General features: G+C 41.2%; 1 protein-coding gene across 1 annotated transcript in view; it reads right to left on the bottom strand.

The window, feature by feature from the left end:
* The window catches only part of LOC124797543 (inter-alpha-trypsin inhibitor heavy chain H4-like), a 104,259-nt gene that overhangs the window by 32,432 nt on the left and 54,291 nt on the right, over nt 1–17,536 (bottom strand). The window contains exons 13-15 of the mRNA XM_047260794.1: nt 11,631–11,675; nt 5,091–5,135; nt 528–581 (exon numbers count right to left, since the gene is read on the bottom strand). Of these exons, the coding sequence (XP_047116750.1) occupies nt 528–581; nt 5,091–5,135; nt 11,631–11,675 (144 nt within the window). The remainder of the gene's footprint in view (nt 1–527; nt 582–5,090; nt 5,136–11,630; nt 11,676–17,536) is intronic.

The following is a 17,536-nucleotide window of genomic DNA, read 5'->3' as shown; positions in this document are numbered from 1 at the left end:
TGTGTTAATCCATCTGTGTGGGATGCTTACAATTTTAGATTAATAAAAGAGATAAAGGAAACTCAGAGAAGGGTTTACTGTGTCGGTCGGCGCGTATCTCAGTAATCTTCAACGTCCTTTAGCGGGAGATTCTAGAAGAAAGAAGTTATGCATCACATCAAAGCTTACTTTTATACGTATGAGAGTTCGGGTTCCAAAATGAACCAAAAATATCTTGCTTCCTGTCATACGCATCTCATGATAATGTCGTAAGAGGAATTCAGACTTATTTGGAAGTATTTCAGAAGGCAGTCTTCCAACCTGCGGCTTGAGAATGGGTTAGGAAGGGACAAATCTTGATACTGTTGCATCGCCAAATTGTGCATTGCTTTCATCTTCTGTTGATACATAAGTATTTTTATGGAAATTACAGTGACCACTAAGTTCCACTACGTCTGGACTCGCAAATAGAAATATTAAGAAATGAAAGCAGTTCGATTTTTATCTTTCATTTGAGTCAAATTAAAAATTCTTAACACGTAACCCACCTGAAGCAGGAGAGCAGCAGAAAGGTGGGGATGGTTCCAAAGGCTTGGGTACCGCTGCAAAGCAAAAGCAGAGGACATATATGTAAATGTGAACAAAAAAATCACTCATACATCAACTCTCCTTAATAACCTTAGAAACTAAGAATTTGTCCTAGGCTGTTAATAACGTAATTATTGCAATCTCTCCGAACTGAAAGATTCCAGAAGAGCGCCAAAGATATTTACACTGTTCGAACGTATGTCAAAGTATTCACAGAAGAAGTATACACAAATAACGTACGCAGCTCGACGTTCATGCAAGTACACAGCAAAATGACACGCATCGTGTCTATACAAGGTAATGTGACAGCTAAGTTGACCTTATGTACATCTTGACAGTATGTTCTCAATTTAAAATTTGATAATGAGACATGTGGAAAGAGATTCAAAAGGTCTACGGATATTGCTAACAAAGGAACCTCCCCATCGCACCCCACTCAGATTTAGTTATAAGTTGGCACAGTGGATAGGCCTTGAAAAACTGAACACAGTTCAATCGAGAAAACAGGAAGAAGTTGTGTGGAACTATGTAAAAAATAAGCAAAAAATACAAACTGAGTAGTCCATGCGCAAGATAGGCAACATCAAGGAGAGTGTAAGCTAAGGAGCGCTGTGGTCCCGTGGTTAGCGTGAGGAGCTGCGGAACGAGAGGTACTTTGTTCAAGTCAAGCTTCGAGTGAAAAGTTTAATTTTTTATTTTCAGACAATTTTCAAAGTTCAGGTACTCACACGTAATCAACTTCGCTCTCCAAAATTCCAGGACATGTTCAGATTTCCTTGGACATATGCAGGATTTGACGGTCTACACACGGAAACCTTTTTGAAAACGTTAAAAACATATGTTTTGACAGAGCACAGGGAAAACTGTGCGACTGTGAAACTGTTCATTTGTTGCAGTTTATGTGACAAACTCTTATGTTTTCACCACTTTTTGGGAGTGATTATCACATCCACAAGAAAACCTAAATCGGGCGAGGTAGAACAATATTTTTACCCATTCGCCAAGTGCATAAGTTAGGTGGGTCGAGAACATATTCCTGTCATGTGACGCACATCCCGTCACCAGTGTCGTATAGAATATATCAGACGTGTTTTTGCTGTGGAGGAATCGGTTGACCTATGACCTTGCGATCAAATGTTTTCAGTTCCCATTGAAGATGCACGTCCTTTCGTCTACTAATCGCACGGTTTTGCGGTGTGGTCGCAAAACACAGACACTAAACTTATTACAGTGAACAGAGACGTCAATGGACGAACGGACAAATCATAACTTCGCGAAAATAAAGAAAGTAAACTTTCCACTCGAGGGAAGACTTGAACCAAGGAACTCTCGTTCCGCAGCTGCTCACGCTAACCACGGTACCACGGCGCTCCTGAGCTCATACTATCATTGATGTTGCGTATCTTGCGCATGGACTATTCAGTTTGTATATTTTGCTAATTTTTTTCATAGTTCCACACAACTTCTTCCTGTTTTCTCGATTGATCAGTTTTTCAAGGCCTGTCCACTGTGCCACCTTATAACTAAATCTGAGGGGGGTGCGATGGGGAGGTTCCCTTGTAAGTATCAGCTCTGCACGGCACGAGCATTAAAGAGATAAATTTTTCAGTAGCACCCTTGTATACACACGTTTACCGCAAACATTTTCAGTAGTACGAACATTTTTCCCTCTCGTATCACCGGAAGTAAGTTTGTCCCATAGGACTTAAAGAAGAGAAATTCACTCAAAAATCCATTTGGATCGAGACGACATGCTACAGCTGTATTGTCGTCATGACGTCGTCCTTACTTGAGGAGATGCAGTGATAAGCCAGAACTTTACAGCGTCTTGGCCCACATCTGTCACGAAATACTCTTAAATTACTGCACGGAGTTTTGCGGATCGGAGTTGACGACCGGTAGCGTCACAAATGTGCTACATCTGTTTCATATTAGGCGAATTTGGTGGCGTAGACATTAATGTGAGTTCGCAAGCACATATCTCAAGCCACTGTAGTAAGATTTTGGCTTTTTGAGGCTGCCCTAGTCCTGCTGGAAGATGTCATCGAAGTAGGCGAAGTTGTCGAAGTGCCTCCGATTACTACCACAGGTCCCATGTCTGGCGCAGGTGAATGCCCCTCACAGCATAATACTGCCCCCACCGGTCTAAGTCTGTGCGACGGTGCATGTTTCGAGTGATGTTTACCCGGGTGACGGCGCATCCGGACGCTACTATCGATCTGGTGTAACGAGAAAAGTGACTCGTTCGACGAAGCGACACACGGTACAGTCTCCCTTGAGCCCTTCAATCGTAATTCCGTGAATCGTCAAGTACATATGGGAATATTTAGTGATCGTATGCTGTGGGGAGCCATGTTCAGTAACTTACGATGAGCTGTGTGCTCAGAAACACTTTTGACAGCTCCAGCAATGTTCTTTGCCGTCAGATCTGTCACAGATCGCCGCCTATCCTGGTTTACAGAGCTGGCAAGCGCCCGAACTGGATGTGATGTGGCGTGGGCGTCCAGCACCCTGTGACGTGCTAGTGGTTTCACCGTCCTTCAACAAGTAGGCGTGGATGCTCGCTGAAGTCCGTGTCGTTGCTAGAATGGTTCCCCGTTGGCCTCTGCTGCACTTAGTCAGGTTCATTACGACGCCACATGCCTGCAACCCCGCCAGGTGGCACTCAGTGTTGCGGTGGGGAGTGCTCGTACTGGTTTGGCTTATCAGTGTCCGCTGATCATTTGAGTAAAACATTGACACTGGTTACACGTTAACAGAACAGAAAACTTTTGGTCTGAGACAAAATTTCAGTGTAATATTTAACTCGTGTATTCGCATCGTTGTTTGTATATGTGTGGGTATTCGGTAATGCAGGAGGAGAGAAAACGGGAAACTATTTATACAAATGATGGCAAATCTGTTGAAAACCAGTATAGAAAATGTCTGAAGCACTTCAATAAACAGCAAAGTAATTTTCAAACTGCAGTGTATGTTATCCAGGCACAAAACTGCATTACTTTTTGACAATGGATGACACCGACATGGATGTACGCTCATTCTGAAAATGGAAATTGCGCTGTGGTAAGTGATATATTATGGCTTCTTCTAGAATTTCCTATATGTTAAACTAAGAATGAGAATGTTTCCACCTAAAAATAATGGCAAAAGGCAGCGTGGAAATGCAGATTTGCTGCTGAGGACGGTGTAGTGAACAATATTACATCAATATTTATGTCATTTGTAGACTAACAATTATAGCCATTACAAATGTTACGTTTTTAGGTTCAGTAGTACCTCCAGGTACATGTAGAAAGAGCAACCCATCAATGCTTACTTTCCTCTGGGCAGCAGATCAAATGTCGAAAAGTGGGCTGATAGGCGTAGTACACTTCGTGGTGTAGTACAACCATGCAGAAAACATTAGGTCTTAAAGCTGTGACGTCTGTGTGTGGAGACTTCGACAAGTAACACACTCATGTCTGTGCATATTAAAGTACCACGTGTAAAAATATCTGCGCTTGTACCCATTATCCCTACGAAGGCTGCATTTAACACAAAAATCCATGATAGACTATGTAATCAAGCGAGTAACGGAATATTGTGGCTGCGCTAAGAAAACATTCTTATTTGTTTACAATAAAAGTATTAAAATTCTTCTAAACTGCAAGCAGAACCACAGAAATGCTTGCGACTTTCTAAAGGATATATCTGAGTTAACAGCCAAGAGAAGAAAACTATAAGACAATTTTTCAATGTCTGAAGCGTATTATAAGATGAACTCATGCTGCCGACGATCTACAGCCGTACTAAATTGAAACGTATATGAAATTTTTGAATAGTGTTATACATCACCTGTAAAAACGATTACTGACTCATGAAAATTTTTATCGGACCGGGACTCGAACTATTGTATGTTACTCTATAGACACTGTAACACACAGCATTGCACATTTGTATTACACAACCAACGAAGCAAATACGACAAGAACAACAATGTCTCTCTCAGTGCGGGAATCACGTGAAATGGTGTGCGAGCATAGGACATGGAAACTGCGACTTACGGAAGTCTGCATCACTCTGCGAGACATAAATGGATAGTTGAAGTGGTTAAGGCAACAGCTTGTGATATGCGAGAATACCGGGTTCGGGTGACTACCTGGCACAAGTTTTTGTAAGTCAGTAATCCTATTTAGAGCTGATGTGTAATCGCATCCGGAAATTACGGATGCAGTTCTTCAAAATTATAAGACTGTATGCTCACGTCTCGTGCACCGTAACCTAGAGGACTGTATTGCAACAAGCGTTGTTGTGATGTATACGAAGACAAAATTAATGAAAGTTATGAACGTACAAAATCCAAGGAGCAACGTGCAAAACCCTTACTAACACAACATACATAATATGTGTAATTTAGGTCAGAAGAAAACTGTTCAAATACTATATGCTCCGCAAAGATTTATACAAACCATAAAACGTAAAATTATAGCTTATGTATCCGAAATAAAAGCTTATAAAGGTAATAAGTACCGTGAAAGACTTACCTGATGCAAAGATGCTGTGTTGAAAGCCAGAAGGCGCTCCAAATGCTGTAATGAAAAAATAAATCCATATTTACACACCTAATAAAAAAATAACATGTCTCTGTAAGTTTATAAGTCACTTCGTTACTAAAATAAAGGAAGGCGCTCTTTGAACTGCAGATTCCGTGCGAGAATGTTTCATTTGTTATGATTTGTACATTTCGACAGAATTTCGGAGGAAGTGTCAAACAGAACGTGAATAACTGTACCTTGGTTAGGTACTGTACACACTGGGCCACAACTGAAACGAATTTCTTGCGACGAAAAGTTTTCTCCTGTGTAGACTTTAAGCGATCTCTGACATCTAGCCAAGTCAACTTATTACAACGGATTGGGTTGTGTTTTAAATGCGTCATGTTTAGTGGTTCTCACTACATCGCAGTGCTATGGTGTTTGCTTTTGTCTCTGTTCTATAGCGCAGTAGAACCTTTCTCCCTCATTCCTAATGTGGCGGAGAGGACGAGTCAACTTACGAATTCTATAGCGCTTTAAAAAAGAAAATACATTTAGCAGACCTGTAGTGGTCATGAACTCTGTAACTGTGACTGTATAAATGTAAGTCGAAGTTTGAAATTCCAACTATCATTTCATACAACACTGCTTCCAGTCGTGACGTGAAATACCAATAGCTCAGGATTATTTAATGGACTTTCTGGTCAAAAACATAACACTGTTATTTAGGCATGCAAACTACTGTGCAGTGTCGAGCTTTTTTTATTTTGAGTAGATTTGAACTATGCGAAGCAAATAGTTTATTTTATACTACCCGTGCCACATCTTCTGAAGCAACATTAGTCACTTCTTCACGATGTGGTATTCCGCACTAGATTTAATAACTCCTGAGGCTGTTCATGAATTTCAAAACTAGAAACTGTGCTAGGAAGGCTGGGGCAGGTTAGAGCCTATGGCGGAATGAAATATCCCATGCTAGTTCCCATGTCATGTGCAAAGCAAACTCCAGATCCCCCTCTTTGTATGCATCGATCTTTTTTTTAGAGTGTATTTCGAATCAACCTGCCACTAGCTTTGTGTTATCGTCAATTTCTGCGTGTGAAATAGCTACTGTGCCAGCCTTATTTTCTCAATATCACGATCATATAACCGGCAATCACCCATTTCTTAACTTCAGCAGTATTTATCGGTCGATTCCCAGTCAAGTATTTGCTTTGGATGCAAGGCATCTCTCACTTGCACCGGTATCCAACAGGTTGGTTCATTCATACATACCACTTGAGATGGTGGTGGAAGCCGAGAGGAAATGTGTTTTTGTTCGGGAGTGGCTTAGCTCGCCTCTAACTTTAGCGGGCGATACGGAGACTGGTGATTCCAAGACCACGCTGCATAAGCCAGAGAACGCTGCTCCAAGCGCCTGCACGGTGAGACAGCCGACAGCCGTCGCGGGCCCCGGTGTGAGCAGGTGGGGTAGACTGCGCGGGCGGCGGGATGCGAGAGACTTTTTCCTTACGTCATCGGAATGAAAAAACCGCTGTAATACTCTACACTCTGTAACCCATTTCCTGAAAGATCCCCTAAACAAACTGTACTCCATACATCGCCTTGTATCCCGTAATTTGTTTAAATGAACAATATTCCACACATTGTCTAAAGCCGGCTCGGTATTCAGCGTGTTAGGTCAGAGAACTGGTTGGCCTCTGTAATAAAAAATTGAGTGGAAGGATCAACCACAGAACTTGAACAAGATGTCTTGCGACGTCCGCAACGACCAAACACAACGATCAAAATAAATAAATAAATAAATAAATAAATAAATAAAATAAATAATTGGTAGAGCACTTTGCCCGCGAAAGGCAAAGGTCCCGAGTTCGAGTCTCGGTCAGGCACACAGTTTTAATCTGCCAGCAAGTTTCATATCAGCGTACACCCCGCTGCAGAGTGAAAATCACATTCTGGAAACAGCCCCAATGCTGTGGCTAAGGCATGTCTCCGCAATACCGCTTCTTTCAGGAGTGATAGTTCTGTAAGGTTCGCAGAAGAGCTTCTGTGAAGGTAGGAGACGAGGTACTGGCAGAAGTAAAGCTGTCAGGACTGGGCGTGAGTCGTGCTTGGGCAGCTCAGATGGCACTAGCCCGCAAAAGGCAAAGATCCCGAGTTTGAGTCTCGGTCTCCCACACATTTTTAATCTGCCGGGAAGTTTCATTGCCTAAATTGCAAAAACAATGTTGCATACTCTGCTATCGATCAATCAATATTTCTGAAATGGGAAGGGGTCAAGGAAAACTGAAGGAAATCGATTTAATTAATTAATTAGTCCATGAATTTGATACAGTGTAAAGGTGGTGATTCGAATACCATGAAGCACCTCGCGAATACTGAAAGTAACAGGACTGAGATATTTCCCGCCAATTTTTCAACTGGTTCAAATAATTATTCAATTTATTTGATATCGGAGATGGTGCAGGGTTTCTGAGAGGATGGGGAGGGGTGAGGTGACCTGGAAACCCACTTAACTGAACATTAGTATAAGGGCCTGTCAATCAGAAAGAAGGATTATCCCCATCGGATCATGATCCTCTTAGCAGAACAATAGCTTAAGGACCTTTCAATCAAAATAGAGCAAAAGGTTTGCCCTGAACGTTTCCTTGCCACTGAATGGAGGCAACCTGCACTAACAAACTGTCCTCCTGTTGTCTCTGTCCCCCTACTAACGCTTTTTTCAGATTGACAAATTCTATGGATGTGTCTTGATTTTTCTTTACTCTTGCCTCCATTGTCAAGAGCAACATCGGAATTGCCGCTCTGGTACCTTTACCTGTTCTAAATCCAAACTGACCCTCATCTACAACATCCTCACTTTTCTTTTCCATTCTTCTGTATGTTATTCTTTTAACCAACTTGGATGCATGAGCTGTTAAACTGATTGTGTGATAAATTACGCATTTGTTAACTTTTGCAGTCTTCTGGATTGTGCAGATGATATTTTTCCGAACGCCAGATGGTATATTGTCATCTCAGACGGTCTACACACCAACGTTAATGTTAGTTCTGTTGCCACTTCCCCCAACGATTTTAGAAATTCTGATCGAATGCAATGTATTCCTTCTACTTTGTTTGATCTTAAAGCTTCCAAAGTCGGAAGACTGCAAACTATGACACTGTAAACAGCTAAAACACAAATTCAGTTTTAGGGATACGTTCTGTGCTCAGAAATTTGTAAGTTAGTTACACGTTCCATAGATCATTGGAACTATTCTTTTCCCGTACAACGAATCAGTTTACAGGATGTGAGTACATCTTTAGTCTTAGCATTAATCAACACATTATTTTTTAGCACTACTCAAGCAACTACACTTAAAAACTAGTTGCATTTTTATTTTTTTTATTTTTTACTGTCGTACTACCAGCTATTAAACAGAAATCCGTCCATGGAATAGTAAGAGTTGTCCAGGAGAAATTACGTTAGACTTCAAACTTGCTTAGCTACTACAGACATTTTATGTTATTGGGCAACTGATCAAGAATTTTTGTTGTTGCTTATTGAACTCCTTTCTGGACCACTGACAGCTTTCATAAAGTGTTATAAGAGTCATTTTTCTTCTAGTGTTGTATGCCACACATCACAATTGTTGTCAAAATGTCTTGGTTTATTTATGACGAATTTCGTTAGTGAATATACGTGCTGTGATGGTGCAGCTGAACAGCCTAACTCCTTGAAGAAATTCCCACATGACATACGCAGATGAAACCACATATTATTGTCATTGCTTGCTACTGTGGAATCAGTACCGTCTAAGTGACGAGTTAGCCCAGAAAATTATTTCGTGAGACAATGCTGAATGGAAATATGAAAATTGCTGGCATGACTTTATTTTTTCTACAGAACTGAATATAGAGTACTTTATTTTAGAGATTAATGAAGAGCATTTTCAGAGAACTTCTTAATAATTCTTTGTAAATTATCATAAACATCTCTTCTATTCCTTTCTTTCTGATGCGTTTTATTGTAACGGTAGTCTCGTCTCCAATAACTACCAATTCTGCTTGTTGAAAGTTAAGTGGAAAGTCATTCATATATATAAGGAATAGGAGTGACACAAAGTTCAACCCTATAGAACTCCATTTGCCATTCCTGTCCAGTCAATAAAATTTTATTTCTGTCCAATGAATTATCCAGCACAATTTTTTGAATTCTGTTTGTTAAGTATGATTCAAACCTGTTGCATGTAAAGCCATCAAATCTATAAAACCTAAGTTTTGCTAAGAGTGTAACATGATGTACAGAAAAAAACGCTATTCAGTGATCAAAAGTACCACCTGGCGACGTTTTTTTAGTTAAGGTTTGTAATATTTTGGTGGGCGAACGAGAAAATAGCATTATCAAGGAGAGGCACAACCCTCTTGGCATCCAAAGTGTAATATGCTAAGTAAATTGTTTACACTTAATTGTGACACTACTCTTTAGTACATTACTTTTCGAATATTATAAAACCCAATGAATTTTCAAAATATATACACTATGTGATCAAAAGTATCCGGACACATGGCTGAAAATGACTTACAAGTCCGTGGCGCCCTCCATCGGCAATGTTGGAATTCAATATGGTGTTGGCACATCCTTACCCTTGATGACAGCTTCCACTCCCGCAGGCACACGTTCAATCAGGTGATGGAAGGTTTCTTGGGGAATAGCAGTCCAGTCTTCACGGAGTGCTGCACTGAGGAGAGTTATCGATATCGGTTGGTGAGGCCTGACACGAAGTCGGCGTTCCAAAACATCCCAAAGGTGTTCCATAGGACTCAGGTCAGGACTCTGTGCAGGTCAGTTCACTATAGGGATGGTATTGTCGAGTAACCACTCCGCCACAGGCCGTGCCTTATGAAAAGGTGATCGATCGTGTTGAAACATGCAGTCGCCATCCCCGTATTGCTCTTCAACAGTGGGAAGCAAGAAGGAGCCTAAAACATCAGTGTAGGCCTGTAATGTGATGGCGACAAGCAAAACAACAAGGGGTGCAAGACCCCTTCATGAAGAATACAACCACACTATAACACCACCGCCTCCGAATTTTACTGTTGGCACTACACACGCTGGCATGAGACGTTCACCAAGCATTCGCCATACCCACGCCCTGCCGTCGGATCGCCGCATTGTGTACCGTGATTCGTCACTCCACGCAACGTTTCTCCACTGTTCAGTTGTCCCATGTTTACGGTCCTTACAGGAAGCGAGGCGTCGTTTGGCATTTACCGGCGTGATGTGTGGCTTATGAGCAGCCACTCGACTATGAAATCCGCGTTTTCTCACCTCCCGCCTCACTATCATAGTACTTGCAGTGGATCCTGATGCAGGTTGGAATTCCTGTGGATGGTAGATGTCTACCTACTACACCTTACGAACCTCTTCAACTGTTGGCAGTTTCTGTCAGTCAACAGACGAGGTCGACCTGTACGCTTTTTGTGCTGTACGTGTCCCTTCACGTTTTCACTTCACTTTCACATCGTAAAATAGAGGATCTACGGATGTATAGGAGTGTGGAAATCTCACGTACAGACGTGTGAGACAAGTGACACCCAATCACCTGACGACGTTCAAAGTTTGTGAGTTCCGCGGAGCGCCCCGTACTGCTCTCTCACGATTTCTAATGACTACTGAGGTCGCTGATACGGAGTACCTCTCGGTAGGTGGCAGCAAAACGTACCTAACATGAAAAACGTATATTTGTGGGGGTGTACGGATACTTCTGATCACATAGTGTACCTTCTCGCACCTTACTGAGAAGGGCGTCAATGCTTATCCATAACGCATACATTCTTCATATGCTTAATAAAAGAGGCATCTATATAAAAAGATGCAGCATTGTATAAAAAACTAGTACAGAATGTATCCTAAAACTTATTTTGTCTTTTAGCAATTTATGTTGTTACAGCTATCACTTGAGAACAGCACTTCAACTGAATTTGCGATCTTAAGCGATTTTAATAAGCCGAGGCAGAAAATGGAATTTCTTACATACTGCACCAATGTGTGAACAGGTAGTCAGAAAGCAAGAAAGCACTTTGTCATGTCAGTTAACAGCTACTTGAAAGTTCCGTACCTTCGAATACCAAATGCTAATTTCCCCCTGGAGTCTCTTAAATGAGGTTACTGAACCAGTGTTAACATTTATTCATTGTCGGAGAATGTTAGTACAAGGAAGAAAACCCAGAAGTTAACAACTCGTCCACGTCTAGGTCAGTAGATATTGACAACCTGCTCATTTGGACAAGGTATGGGAAAGGTAGAACAACAGTGTGTCGAAGAGACCTGTCACCACCATGAAATAACCTACGACAAACACAGAAAAACCCAAATCAGTATGGCATAATGGGTATTTGCCTCTTGCCGCTTGAGCACTCATGTCGTATTAATCATACTCTCATTCGGCCGATAAACGTCGTGTAGTATATCATATGTACACACCAAAATTCACAAGATGTTAACGAAATCATTAATTTGTGAGCTAGGAGTGCGGTACAACTCAATGAAACTATGTAATAACTCACCTCCTCCTCCTCCGAATGAACCCGGTGCTGCCGGTGGGATGTACCCTGCAACACATCCGGGGAAAAATTAGTTCTATTCATTTCTCTGTTGGTAACATAGACGTAGGAAATCTTAAGTTGCAATAAATAACGTACATGTACAACAGCTTAAGATGTCTATCTTCCGTACTCTAAATAGTAAAAGTATATTACTGTTCGTTAAATTTGTATAACTTGGAAGAGGTAGCGTCTGAATGAAACTCAGAGTTGGGACGTATGACGTGTTCGGATAATTCAGTAAGTTCATTGCCGGGGACAGATAAGGATCACGTCATAAAAAAGATATAATTTTGCAGGATGTTGCGTCTCCAGCACTCTGAAGAACATATTTTAGAGTGACAGGTAGCTACATGAAACATGTGTCGACTCATGGTTACTGCAAAATCTACCCAACTTCTAACTTCACCTAAATGCCACGGAGAAGGGACACATGAGTTGGAACTCAGACCCTTTCCCGATGCATCTCTCGCAAGAGCCGATTAGGTAGGCCAGCTAATTGTTCTAAAGTGCTGGTGACAGATTATGGTTCCTTTGTTAACTTTGTTTCGCCTAAAATTTATTTAATTAATAACAGTATTTTGTCAGAGTGATCGTTTTAATGGTGTAATGTATTAACGGAAGTTATTAAAGATGAGTTTTAAAAGACAGCCCCGATTGTTTGGCAGATTTACAGCAATTTCCATTCGGAGAGGAACTACGATGTACCGCTATGACGACCGGGAGTGATATGCTACCCGCGTACCTCGAGACGCATCGTGGCGAAGCTGCTTATGTGAGTAGCTGAACTGATACGAATCTAAATATATTAACGGATGCATGAAGCTTCCTGATCGCTTTTGTCATTAACAATACATACGACGACGTGTGTACTCCATCTGCTGCGTCAGTAGAAGGAAAATGTACAAGCACAGCGACAAATAACACGAAGTCACTTCCGTGAAAGAGACAGTGTATGAGGTCGTTTCCGGTAACATCTTCGAAGCAGCAAACGTCGAGTTGGTGCCATTTTGTGTAAAATACTAACGGACATAGACTTAGGCAATGATATTCAACAAGTTTCAGTCCTTTAGTAAACAATTTCATCTTGTAGCAGAGAGACGAAATGGTAGTAGTATAGAGCGAGGAGGGCTTACTCCTTTTTGGAAACGATATTTTCGGCTGTCTGTTATTACTTGTACTTATTTATTTCAGATTTCGATTTCAGCTAGACTGTCCTTCTTCAAGTAATAGCTTTTCATCAATCTTGTGATTGGGTTGAAGCTTCCCGCCACGAATTCCTCTCCTGTGGTAACCTCTCCATCTCAGAGCAGCACTTGCAGCCTACATCCTCAATTATACTTGCTGGATGCGTTCCAATCTCTGCCTTTCTCTACAGTTTTTACGCTATACAGCTGGCTCTAGTACCATGGAAGTTATTCTTTCATGTCTTAACAGACGTCCTATCATCTTGTCCACCTCCTTGTCAGTCGTTACTACATCTTCTTTCCTCGTCAATTCTGTGGAGGACCTCCTCTCTCCTTACCTTATCAGTCCATCTAATTTTCAACATTCATCTTCAGCACCACATCTCAAATTCTTCGATTTCCTTCTGTTCCGGTTTTCCCAAGGTCCATGTTTCATTCCCATACAACGCCGTGCTTCAAACGTACATTCTCAGAAATTTCTTCCTCAAGGTAAATGTTTCATTCCCATACAACGCTGCGCATAAAACGTTCATTCTCATAAATTTCTTCCTCAAGGCCTATGACTAATTCTAGTAGACTTCACTTCGCCATCAGTGCCCTTTTTTCTAGTGCTAATATGCTTTTCATGTTCTCCCAGCTAAGTCAATCATAGGTTATTTTGCTGCATGGGTATCAGATTACCTTAACTTCATCTTCTTCGTGATTACCGATTCTGATGTTAAGTTTCTCGCTGGTCTCATTTCTGTTGCTTCTCATTACTTTCGTCTTACTTCGATTTACTCTCAGACCACGTCCTTTACTCAGTAGACTGTTCATTCCACTCAACAGATGCTGTAATTCTTCCCCACTCTCACTGACGCCAGCAATGTTTTCAGCGAATCTTATTATTTTAATCCTGTAACCTTCCCCTTCGTGATTAAAAATTCTGATGTTAAGTTTATCACAGGTCTGATTTCTGCTGCTTCTAATGACTTTCGTGTTTTCAGCGAATGTCATCTCCGTAATCCTGCAACCTTCAATTTCATTGCCGTTCTGGAAGCTTTCTTTTATTTTCGTCGTTGGTTCTTCGATGTATGTACTGAACAGTAGGGGCGAAAGAATACATCCCTTTCTTACACTCTTTTTCGGGCACTACGTTTTTGGTCTTCACACTGTTTTTGTAGCACTACGTTTTTGGTCTTGAGTCTTATTGTTCTCTCTTGTTGCTCGTACATATTGTATATTACCCGACTTTCACTATAACTTGCCCCTATTTTTCTCATAATTTCTAACGCCTTGTCCAACGGTTTTCCGCGGTCGACAAATGCTACGGACACATCTTGAGTAGTTTTCTTCGATCTTGCTTCCAATATTAACCGCAACGTCAGTATAAGCTCTCCGGTGCTTCCACTTTGCTGATAGTGGGCCCGTGGTGTAGGGGTACCGTCTTTCATGAGTAATCAAAACGACATCGGTTTCGGGTTCGAAACTCACCACCGCTGGAATTTTGATTAATAATCAGTATTGGCAGCCGAAGATTCCAGCATAAATAGTCACACTCAATCTGCCAACGGCCTTATCAAAGACGGCGGAGGAGCGCAAAGAGGTTCAGGGCACTCTCTTGGCCTTGGGGTGGGGAAGTGCCCCCATAGACGGAAGAATCAGCAGTGATCAACGGCATGAGGATGCATAAAGCAATGGAAACCACTGCATTAAAGACACATAAATGTGCATCCACAGGACATCTGGCTTGTAACTGAAAAAGTATCACGATGATCTCTCCATTGGCAAAAGATGTCGGAATAGTTCTGCATTCGCATCTCCGGCAGTGGACTTCAAGGGGGAGGTGACCATGAGAAAAAGATTCAATAACCAACGAAAGGATAACGTTCTACACGTCGGGACGTGATACATCAGAACCTTGAACTTGGCAGGGAAGCTAGAAAGTCTGAAGAGGGAAATGCTGAGGCTCAAGCTAGACATAGTAGGGGGCAGTGAAGTGATATGGAAAGAAGACAAGGGTTTCTGGTCAGATGAGTATAGGGTGATATCAAGAGAGCCGAAATTGGTATAATTGGAGTAGTATTCGTTATGAATAGGAGAGTAGGGCAGAGAGTATGTTACTGTGTACAGTTCAGTGATAGGGTTGTTCTTATCAGAATCGAGAATCGACAGCAAACCAGAAAGGGAGTAGAAAATCTGATAGTCATGGGGCCTGGAATGCGGCTGTAGAGGAAGCTTTAGCAGAAAATGTACAGGAGAATATGGGCTTTGGCCAAGGAATGAGAGAGGAAAAAGACTAATTGAATTTTGTAATAAATGTCAGCGAGTAATAGCGAATACTCTGTTCAAGAATCACAAGAGGAGGAGTTATGCTTGGAAAAGGCCAGGTGGTAATAGACGATTTCAGTTAGATTACATCATGCTCGGGCAGAGATTTCGAATTCGGACACTGGATTGCAAGGTTTACCTGGAAGCAGATATGGACTCTGATCACAATATAGTATTGATGAAGGGTAGGCTGAAGTTTAAGAGATTAGTCAGGACGAAACATTACTGAAATGAATTGATATGGAATTAGTGAGAAATTGATACACTTGAAGTTATATCAGGCTATAGATGCAACAATAAGGAATAGATCAGTAGGCAGTACAGGTGAAGAGGAGTGGACATCTCTAAAAATGACAGTCACAGAAGTTGGAAAGAATAACGTAGGTAAAAAGAAGGTATCAGTGAAGAAACCATGCGTAGCAGAGGCAATACTCAGTTAATCGATGAGAGAAGGAAGAACAAAAATGTTCCTAGAAATTCAGGAATATAGGAATACAGCTCGCTGAGGAATGATATAAATAGAAAGTGCAAGGAAGCGAATGCTAAATCGAAAAAAAAGATGATTGTCAGAAGGGCAGAAGGGCATATAGGAAAGTCGAAACAATTTTCGGTTAAATTAAAAGCAAGTGTGGGAACATTAAGTGTGCAACGGGAATTCCGCTGTTAAATGCTGAGGAGATTGCGGATAGGTGGCAAGAGTACATTGAAGGCTTGTATGGTGGGGAACATTTGTCTGACGTGATAGAAGAAGAAACAGGAGTCGATTTAGAGGAGATGGGGAATCCAGTATTAGAATCAGAATTTAAGAGAGCTTTGGAAGAGGTAAGATCAAATAAATGAGAAGAAATAGGTAACATTCCATCAAAATTTCTAACATCATAGGCGAAAGTGGCAACAAACCGGCTATTCAAGTTGGTGTGTAGAATGTATGAGTCCTGCGACATACCATCCGACTTTGGAAAAATATGATCCATACAATTCCGGAAACAGCAAGAGCTGACAAGTACGAAAATTATCGCACAACCACCTTAACAGTTCATGCTTCCAAGTTTCTGACAAGAATAGCATACAGAAGAACAGAAAAGAAAACACAGTATGTGTTAGATGAAGATCGATTTGGCTTTAGGAAAGATAAAGGAACCAGAGAGGTAAATCTGACGTTGCAGTTGATAATGGAAGCAACACTTAAAAAATCAGGACACTTTCATAGGATTTGTCTACCTGGAAAAGGCGTCCGCCAAATTAAAATGCTGAAAGATATTCGAAATTCTGAGCGAAATAGGAGTAAGCTGTAGAGACAGACAGGTAATATACAATATGTACAAGAGACAAGAAGGAATAATAAGAGTGGACGACCAAGGACGATATGCTCGGGCTAAAAAGGGTGTCAGAACGGGGGTGTAATCTTTCGCCCCTACTGTCCATCTGTCCTGCGAAGAAGCAGTGATGGAAATATTGGAAAGATTCAGGGGTGCAATTAAAACTCAAAGTGGAAGGATATCAACGATACGATTTGCTGATGAGATTGCTATCTTGTGCGAAAGTGAAGAAGAATTATATGATCTGCTGAACGGGATGAACAGTCTAATGAGTACAGAATATGGACTGAGAGTAAATCGAAGAAAGACGAAATTAATGAGAAGTAGTAGAAATGAGAACAGCGAGAAACTAAATATCAGTATTGATGGTCACGAAGTAGATGAAGTTAGGAATTCTGATACCTAGCCAGTAAAATAACCATTGACGATCGGAGCACGGAGGACGTCAAAAGCAGACTAGCAGTGACAAAAATTGCAATCCTGGCCAAGAGAAGTCTAGTAGTACTGAACATAGGCCTTAATTTGAGGAAGAAATTTCTGAGAATATACGTCTGGAGTACAGCACTGTATTGTAGTGAAACATGGAGTCAATGACATGCAATAAGTCGCCTTCTTTTAGTGAACAATTTCATCTAGTAGCAGAGTGACGAAATTGTAGTAGCACAGTGCGAGGACTCACTTTCTCCTTTTTCGAAATGATATTTTCCTTTGTATGTTATTACGTGTATTTATTTATTTCAGATTACAATTTCAGCTAGATCGCCATTCTTCAAGTAATAACTGTTTTTTTATCAATCTTGTGACTGGGTTGATGCTTCCCGCAATGAATTCCTCTCCTGTGCTAACCTCTCCATCTCAAAGCAGCACTTGCAGCCTCCATCCTCCATTATAATTACTGGATGCGCTCCAATCTCTGCCTTTCTCTACAGTTTTTACGCTATACAGCTGGCTCTAATACCATGGAAGTTATTCTTTCATGTATTAACAGACGTCCTATCATCTTGTCCACCTCCTTGTCAGTCGTTACTACATATTTCTTTCCTCGCCAATTCTG

Source organism: Schistocerca piceifrons, chromosome 1 (genome assembly GCF_021461385.2).
Source record: "Schistocerca piceifrons isolate TAMUIC-IGC-003096 chromosome 1, iqSchPice1.1, whole genome shotgun sequence".
Lineage (NCBI taxonomy): Eukaryota > Metazoa > Arthropoda > Insecta > Orthoptera > Acrididae > Schistocerca > Schistocerca piceifrons.
This window is presented reverse-complemented; position numbering and strand designations above follow the sequence as displayed.